This window comes from Gavialis gangeticus, unplaced genomic scaffold, assembly GCF_001723915.1.
Source record: "Gavialis gangeticus isolate Ggan-Ray unplaced genomic scaffold, GavGan_comp1, whole genome shotgun sequence".
In the NCBI taxonomy this organism is placed as follows: Eukaryota; Metazoa; Chordata; order Crocodylia; family Gavialidae; genus Gavialis; species Gavialis gangeticus.
Genome location: NW_017729031.1, coordinates 109,268,141 through 109,277,453, shown reverse-complemented (window position 1 = coordinate 109,277,453; position 9,313 = coordinate 109,268,141). Strand labels below are relative to the sequence as shown.

At 46.9% G+C, this 9,313-nt stretch overlaps 1 protein-coding gene across 1 annotated transcript; it reads left to right on the top strand.

The window, feature by feature from the left end:
• The first annotated feature begins 281 nt into the window (after positions 1 to 281).
• LOC109301680 (somatotropin) lies at positions 282 to 6,101 on the top strand. Its single transcript, XM_019522918.1, has 5 exons — positions 282 to 321; positions 1,210 to 1,370; positions 1,841 to 1,957; positions 3,820 to 3,981; positions 5,867 to 6,101. Exons 1-5 carry the CDS (start codon positions 282 to 284, stop codon positions 6,065 to 6,067), a joined length of 681 nt encoding a protein of 226 aa, XP_019378463.1. The 3' UTR covers positions 6,068 to 6,101.
• The last annotated feature ends 3,212 nt before the right edge of the window (positions 6,102 to 9,313 follow it).

Genomic DNA, 9,313 nt, shown 5'->3' with positions numbered 1-9,313 from the left:
TAAATTAGGGACAATGATGCTGTGTGCCCTTTGAAGATAGCCTGGTGATTTCTGGCAAAAGAAGAGGGCACTTCAGGTCAGCAACTGTGGAAAAGAATGTGCACAGCAGTCAGAACAAGTCAGAGAAAGAGAGCAGAGGTAGAATATGCATGTGAGAATCTTAAGAAGGTATAGAACCAGCAAGATCTGTCCCTTTGGCCCTTTACCTGCATGTTGCTTGTCATATTATTTATCTCTTGGTAAGTACAATGATTGCGCAGACTAGAGCTCAGAAAAGAGCTATGGGGGTGATTCTAGGTCTGAAAATCCTTCCTGTCGCAGGTAGATGAAAGGAGCTCAATTTGTTTAGTTTATCTGAGAAGCAGTTAGGAGGTGACATGATCACTATTTATTAATACCAACTTAAGGTTCAGATTTTTTGATAGCAGTTGACTTTTTAATCTAGCCTTCAAAAGTAGAACATGATCCAAAGCTGGAAGCTGAAGCCAGACAAATTCAAGCTGGTGGACAATTTAATTAGCCAATGAAATAATTCGCTTAGGGAGTGGGTCAGCTCTCCCTCCTGTTAGTCTTTATGTTAAGACTGAATGTTTTTCTTTAAGAAATGTCTTCTCTAGCTCCACCAGTTCTGGGCTTGATGCAGGAACCCCGAGTGAAATAGTCTGGCCTGGACTTTACAAGAGTCAGATTAGATGTTCATAATGGTCTTTTTCTGGTCTTAAAATCCAGGGTGCCTGTAGATGTGCCAGGAGGCTGCTGTAACATTGGAGCAGACTTAATTAAACTGTCTGCTGAAGCATGCTAATTAGCACACTCCAGCCAGCCTCTTTGTCTTGTGTATCAGCATCCCTGTGTTTGAAAATGGTGGCGGGGTGCTTTAACTAAAGCTCGTTCAATGAGCTTTAGATAAAGCGCCCCTGTCACCATTTTGAAGCACGAGGACGCTGATACATAGGATGTTCTAGGTGCTTTAATTACAGCAGCTCTCTAATGAAAGCACCCCTTCCTCCGCCCCCTGAGCACATGTAAAAATACCCCTAGGAATCAGTCATTTGCTTCCCATATGCTACTTCTCTAGCAGAACGTGATCCAAGGTCTTCTACTGGAAAGATGGAGGAGGATGGAAAGGGATTTACTGTAGCTTTTTGGTCCCTGAGAACAATTAGGCCACAGCCTGAGGGTTACTGATGCCACCTCCCTTTTTTGCAGGGTCATGGTTTTCTCCTCTCTTCGTTGCAATCATCTTGGGGCTGCAGTGGCCTAAACAGGCAGCAACCTTCCCTGCCATGCCCCTCTCCAATCTGTTTGCAAATGCTGTCCTGAGAGCCCAGCACCTTCACCTCCTGGCTGCAGAGACCTACAAAGAGTTTGTAAGTAGCACAAATATTTGTGTTATGCCTTAGGCCCTAGCTCAGGCTTAGCCAGAGGAAGATCTTTAGCTTTGGTAACAAAGTGAGCCGCAAATGCTCTGCTCATCAAAGACTATACTGTATTTCCCACCTGCCAGCCATTTTATTTCATTTTGCTACCTACTTAATAGTAAAAGCTAGCCAGTATTCTACTATAAGGCAGCTCAGTCATCTTGGCCACCTAAATGTAATCCTTTTCCTCCCTGCTCAAGGCCTTGGAAAACCATTAACTGATGTACTTTTTGTAATATGTCATCCTCTTCACCCTGAGACAAGTTCACCAAAATGCCCCAAGGAGGAGGAAGACCCATTCCCCTTTTGTGTTGGCAGTTTTTCAGGGACTTAAGCAGGCTGGAATAGGAATTTGTTTAGGCCCTAGAAACAGCGCTCTGGAAACAGCAGTTCTCCGTGTGTTTGGCATATTTTTCCAGGAACGTTCCTATATTCCGGAGGAGCAGAGGCATTCCAACAAAAATTCCCAGTCGGCATTTTGTTATTCAGAAACCATCCCTGCTCCCACAGGAAAAGACGATGCCCAGCAGAAATCAGTAAGTTACCGCAAGGCAGCAAGAAGAGCTGCTTCTGATGCTTCTTTTATATCATATAAGTTTATCATGTCCAGTGATTGTTAAAGTAGATCCATGAGGCATACATTGTATCACCTCGTGGGCTCTAAGCAGTTTGGTGCCTGAAGGGGAGACATCTGGAGGAACAAGCTGAACCACTGAAGGAAGTCTTCAAAGGCACTCTCCACTGAAGACCATCCTAAATGCAATGCTGTGCCTCACGTTAAGGTGGAGGCTTCTGACTTTCTGATGGATAATCAAACCAAGATATACACACAGTTGACCCCTTGTGCTCATTTTTTGTCCTGTGGACTTTTCAGAGCATGAGTTATATCAGGTGTCCTCCCAGAACAGTAATCATAGAATCATAGAAAAATAGGGTTGGAACGGATCTTTAGAGGTCACCTAGTCCAGCCCCCTGCCAGAGGAGGCTCATCCCTATCCAAACAACCTCATACAAATCCTAGCCTAACCTATTACTAAGGGTGGTGTTACAGGCTACCTTTGAGCATTGTAAAGGCATTTGAAATGGGAGCATCTACACATTAAAGGGTGTTAACCTGTGCTAAGTATCCTCTAAGCATCTTAAAGTTATGCGTTGGTGGGCAAGGGTTATCTTTGAACCATTTTACCTAGCTTGAGCTAGAGCATTGTTAGTCTTCTCCAGGGGTTTTCACACCCAGATGTGGAGTGGCAGCAGCGCAGGGTGATGGGTGGTGGCAGCCGTGTGCAAGCTCCCTCCCCTCACCCCATTCCAGCCAGATGGGTGGCACCTTTGTGGCCAGCAGAGGGGTGCCACTGCCCTTCCCCTCTCCTCCCCCTGGCCCTGCTCCTGGGAGGTGGTGGCGTGGGGTGGTGGCCTTCCCAAGTACCCCCAGGGTACCCCCGGTTGGCAACTCCTGGTCTACTCCATGGAGATAAAGCAACCTATCTGCAGTCATCTTGCATCCCAGGATGCACAGTTACCAGCCCCTCTACCCCTAACAGACTTTCTACCCTTCCAAGCAATGCTGCCCAGCAGGTGGTACTGGCCTAAACTAACACCCGCATCTGCCCCCACTGGGTATGACCCCAGCCCATGACCTCAGCGCCATGCTGCTGGTTCCAAGGATCCTAGGAGACCCAATTCAGGCCCTTGGGCTAGGGGCCAAGTAGACAGTCCTCCCCTGAGAGGGCTAAGTCCTTATCCCACATCCAGCCAGCTCTCTCTCAGCCAGGAGAATTTGATGGGGAGGCACAGCTCCCGTCACCAGCTTTCCACACTTCTGGGGGTAGAGGGGAAAGGGCTACCTAGTATGGAGCATGGTGAGAGCATGGAGCATGGAGAGGCATACTTCTTCAGGGTCCATGCTGTTGCCACAGTTAACCCCCCAGGGACCCTGCACTAAGAGTGGAGCCTTCAGGCAGGGAAACCATGAGGCCCAGCAAGGCATGCTTTCCCAGGCTTCATGCTCTCACTGTGCTTGGGTCTCTGCTCCCAAAGGAGGGATAGAGTCCTGACTCCTGGCCATGCCCCTGCTTGCCATGCCCTCTAGCAGCAAGTCAGAGTTGTTCAGGCATTAAGCCTTACCCTATGATAGCTCTGAAACCGTTCAAACTTTAACAGCGCCTAACGTTCCACACATTTAGAGTAGTTTAAAGGTAGCCTGTAACAGCACCCTTAAACTACAGTCAACCCTATAATACAACACACCCGAACCTGTCATAGGTCAAGCAGGGGGACAACAGTAGCTAGTATCCTGCTGGTGCAAGGGTTGTTAAAATGTGCTGGAGATAAATTTTTCCTGATATCCAATCTAAACCTATCCTGATTGATGACCCTGATTCTTTGTTTTTCATTTCAGGACATGGAGCTTCTTCGATTTTCTCTGGTTCTCATCCAGTCCTGGTTAAACCCAGTACAATTCCTTAGCAGGGTGTTCACCAACAGCCTTGTTTTTGGCACCTCAGACAGAGTCTACGAGAAACTGAGGGATTTAGAAGAAGGTATTCAGGCTTTGATGAGGGTGAGTTGCAACATGTAACACGGGTACAGAACAACATGGCTTTCTTGGATACCTGGAGACAAAGCTTTTATTGGGGTCATTCTCAGATGGTGGAATTTCCTTCCACAGGAACTAGGAGCCATCAAAACATTACAAACTCTCTCTACAAGTGCAAGGCATGCATTTTTTACCTCTAGCATGAACCAATAAGAATTGGTGTGTGAATTATACATTATTATTTTAAAAATACCGCAACAAAACACCACTGCACACACTTATACACTTGGGTGAAGCATGAAAGAATAAATATGTAATAGAAGTTAGTTCTATTGCTTAATACATTATGGGAAGGCATTCTGATACTTTGCTGATGAGAAAAGTACAAGGCATGATATGGAACAAGAAGTTTTACTTGGTGTTTCAGTTGGTGCATAAGGCTTTCCACGGGGAAGCACCAGGAGGCTTGTAGCCTGGAGAGATTTTTACTCAAAATCCAGAATGTTTGATCATTAGTTAAAGCTTTCTCTATTAGAAGTGCAAAGTTTTTTAGCAGAGTAGAGATTATTTCACCAGTTCCATAATTGCCTTAATCCAGCATTTTGACCAGCTCTGTTCCTGAGATCCATTAATAGTCCCCATCCCATTTTATGTCCAACATAGGCACATTTGACCTCTTGCCATTGTCTCTCACCCCAGTGCTCCATTCAGCTCCATTCTTGCAGATAATAGCTTACTGTTTATGCGTATATACATAGATCAGTGTCCCAAGATACTGCAAAAAGTCAAAGATCTGTCAGAGCCTTGCTGTCTCTCAGTCAGTCATGATTAAGACAAGTCAGTTTGTATAGCAAAGGGCACACAAGGGAGTGATGAGGGAGCTAGCATCATGTCAGCTCTCTTTCACTCCCTATCCTAAATTACTAGATGCCTGTTTACAGCTAGGTTGGCTAGAGACTTTAGCTCTAGTATGGAGCAGGGCTCAAAGTCATGCCTCTGGAATCATAGCAAGATGATGTGCTTAAATCACTGTGCCACCATATTTTCACACATATAAGTTGCTCAACTTGCATTTAAAAATGTATGTGTCTGTATTCTAAAATGCATCCAACATCAGGAAGGTGGCAAAGACCTTATTAAATGCTACATAGGAGAAGGGTCTTGGTATATTTTTTGCTGTAACATGGGGTCACAGTCTAGAAAGGGTTGGGAACCACTGATTTTAAACATATGTGCTTGCAGCTTAAAAAAAGCAAACAAGGTGAGGCAATGGAAAGGAGCAGGACTAGAGGGAGCAGTAAGTAAGGGTCTACGGGGAATCCAGAAATAGAAGTTCCCATCCTGCGCACAGTGAGTAAAATTCATATAAGGCCACTTATATAAAAGGCTCTGAGCCTCCTGGATAGGGTGGAATATGCATACATAAATTAGATGTATATCCCACCTCTCTATAGCCCATCTACTCCCAGGATCATCTGCTGTTCTATCCCCTACCTCCCATTCCCACCTGATCTCCTCTGCCCCAGTCACCTCAAACCCCAGCTCACCCCAGAACTATCTGCTACCCTCTGCTTCTCTCCTTTAGCTGCCTGTCTTGTTCTTATACCAGATGAGCCAGCCTGGATTTGATAGCAGCTCCTCTCACCAGCACACTCCATCTCATTGGCCACTGGAAACTCCCAAGGGCACCCACACAGATTTGCTAAACCCACTCCTTCTCTGTCTGAATGCTGCCTCTGGTTTTCTCTCTCTGTGAAAGCCCTTCTTTGGGAGTGCAGGGGCTGGGCAGTGGGTTTCACTCACCTGTGCTTCTGCCTTGGCAATCATTTCCATGGTCCCAGGCCTGAAGGGTTTTGATATACCTTCCTCAGAGCCATTTCCTCTCATTTAGGCTGGCATGTCTTTGCAGGAGTTGGAAGATGGAAGCCATCGAGGTCCTCAAATCCTCAAACCCACGTATGAGAAATTTGACATAAATCTCCGAAATGAAGATGCCTTGTTAAAAAACTATGGTCTCTTGTCCTGCTTCAAGAAAGACCTTCACAAGGTGGAGACCTACCTGAAGGTGATAAAGTGTCGACGCTTTGGTGAGAGCAACTGCAGTATTTAATAGAAGAAATTATTTCTTCTTTTAGTCCTGTACACAAATGCATGGTGAGTTTAGCATGCTTATGCCTCTGTCATGCCTTCATTCAGAAAAAAAACAGAGGCTCATGATCTTGCGAGCAAAGAAGTTGTCTTTCATAGCTGTGGTGTCCAGGGGGACTGCATAATAATGTTCCCCAGTCTTTGTAAAAAAAAAAAAAATATTTTTGCCTACAGAGAATAAACAAGCTACAAACCTAACATTGTCCTTGGTGTTTTCACTGTTAAATAAACTCACTTAGTGTGATGCCTTGTAGAGAAGTCAGCTAATTAAACATATTCTACCAGATCTCCGTGAAACCACTGCTCCAAGGCACTAGTCACCCCACCGCAAACAGCAATGCTCATGTTTCCAGCTGATGTAGGGGCTGTTGATGTAGAAAGACTTTACTGGGGAGAAGTATTCCAGACAGATAAATTATTCACCAAAAATGCAGTTTCAGGGTGCTAGAAACTAGTTGTTGAGTCCACAAATATTTGGGCCATTTTTTTAAAGCCTGGGCATTTTGTTTTGAATATTATTTTAAATGAGACATTTTGCTTTTTCATTTCAAAAGGCCTCTAGTTTAGAACTTTGCTTAAAGTTGATTTGAAAAAAAAGTCAGGGAAAAAGACAAGAGAAGGAGACAATCCACTTTCTTTCAGGTTGACTGAAGCATTTCACTTGTTCTCAAACAAAGTCATTTTTGGCAAACCAAAAAACAACCCTCAAAGTCATTCTGAGTTCTGAGTCAGTCTGAAGTGTGTGTGTATGTGTATGTGTGGGTGTGGGGGGTACACATTTTTCAGGTCAGTCATAACCAAAAAATCCCTCATTTGCACACTGCAACTCATAGCCGTGACGTGACAAGCCAGGCAGATGGCTAGGGAGGTGAGAGTGTCTCTGTAATGGCATGGAACAAGCCAGGATGAGAGAGGAGGGAGCAGACCAGGGCCTGAGGGTTACAACATTGGTTCTCAACCTGTTTTTGTACCAGGACCCATTTGATGACCACTCTGGACCCTCTGCCCACCACCCCCAGCATGTGGGGCATGTGTGTGTGTGTGGGGGCAAGCAGTCCCTTGCAGGCTGGAACTCTACCAGTCTACAAGGGAAAAGCTGTGGTTTCCCATGTTTTTCTTTAAAGGAGAATCCATTTTTAAAGTTTATTGATCCATTTTTAAAGTTTGTTTGTGACCCTTTCATATATTCTTGCAGTGCCATAGCAAAGGAGGGGCAAGCAGGGCAATCACCCTGGGCGCCAAAGCAAAGGGATGCCAACAGGTGCTACCCAGCCAGGGCAGGGCATGGGACAGAGCTGCAAGGGGCTTGTTTGGGGGGCGTGGGGACAGGGGAAGAGCAGCTTCCGCAGCTGCATGTTCTCCCGGGCAAGTATGGGGAGGGCTACCCCATGGATTGGGGCAAGGGCGGGCTGCCACTGCAGGCTTTGCCCTAGGTGCCAAACTCCCTTGCCATAGCACTATATTCTTGCGACCCACTTTTGGGTCATGACCTACAAGGTTGAGGACTGCCGGATTAGAAGACAACACTGTGTTGTCAGTGTGCCCTGTGCTCAGTCCCTGGGAATGAACTCTTCACATTTTCCAAAGCAGGAAGCAACTTGGACCACCTGAAACCTGAGATCCTGCTCCTGCCTTTGCCTGAGGTAATTTGTATCATCACAGCTCACAGGAGAGCTGAGACTCCTTGCCAGCTAAGAACTACTGCCCAGAGGGTATTTTCCATGTATTGACTCCTCTGTGAAATCCTATGAAATATGAACTTTCATTTCTACCAAGGAGAACTTTTACAATCTTTTCTCTGATGCCTGATGAAGGGTGTTTGTGCCTGAATGCTTGCAATTAAAGAATTTGGTGGGGCGGGCAAAAATCTTGTTGGTCTAATAAAAGATATCACCTCTGTCCACGAGCCCTGATTGCTTTGGGCAGATCTAGAATTTTGAAAAGGGAGGTGCAGATGATGAGGCGCATCATCACATATGAAACAACACACTTTTTTCTCCAGTTAAACAGAAATTAGACATTTTACTACTATGCTGGGGCCTAGGGCTGGATTTATTCAGTTGAAGCTTGAACCAAAAACGTAATTGGAATGAGTTGAAAACAATCTGCCAGGGGGTGATAGAGGAGAAGGCAGAACAAAGCATAGCCTGATTGGTAGAACACCAAGACTATTAAAAGGACAGGGTAGGGGCTTATAGGATGAGCCCTATGAGGGGAGACTAAGGGACCTGGACCTCTTCAGCCTCTGCAAGAGAAGGCCGAGAGGGGATCTTGTGGCCGCCTACAAATTCATTAGGGGGACACAGCAGGGGATCGGAGATGCTCTGTTCACCAGGGCACCTCTTGGGGTAACAAGGAGCAATGGTCCCAGACTGACAGAGAGCAGATTTAGACTAGATCTCAGGAAAAACTTCACAGTAAGGGTGGCCAAAATTTGGAATGGGCTTCCAAGGGAGGTGGTGCTCTCCCCTACCTGCCTGGCGGGGCACGGTGACCACCTGCAGGCTGCGACCACAGTGGCGGGGGTGTGGTGGCGGTGAGCAGCGAGCTCCCGCAGGTGGCCATGGCGGCCGTGGTGGGGGTGAGCGCAAGCACCTGCAGATGCCACTGGAGGTGTTGGCAGTGGGGGGGGTGGCAAGTGACAACTGCCCACAGGTGCCACCAGCAGCATCAGCAGCGCTTTTGCAGAGGGCACGCTGCCAATCTGCCTACGCTGCCATTGAGTCACCAATGATATCTTTTATTTCCTTGGGAATCTTGGCCCAGCAGAGGCTCCCTGTGCCTCAAGAAGGGCACTTGTGTCTGAAAGCTTGCAAAAAGCCTTTGTTCCAACCACTCAATTGGTCTCCTAAAAGATGTTGCATCTACCCAAAGAACCTCGCCAAGACTATGAAAAAGACGATCCTGAACAAACACCCGTGGGATGAGAAGTTGAGAAGGGATGAGGAAGATTACAGTAAACCTCTTCAGAGCTGGACTAGAGAAGGGGTACAACCCCCCCCCCCAGAAGTGCTGCCGGGCAGGTGCTTTCCACTTGTGGTGGGTCAGGACTCCCGACTCAAAAGTGGGGAAGAGGAGGGGGTGCGGATGCTCAGGTGTGATACCGAGAGCCCGCCTCAGGACCGAGGCCCTCCGGGCCACCGCCTCCTGGTCGTGTGGGCTCCGAGAAGGGTGACTCCAAGCAGGGGGCGGGGCGGCTCTGAGGGGG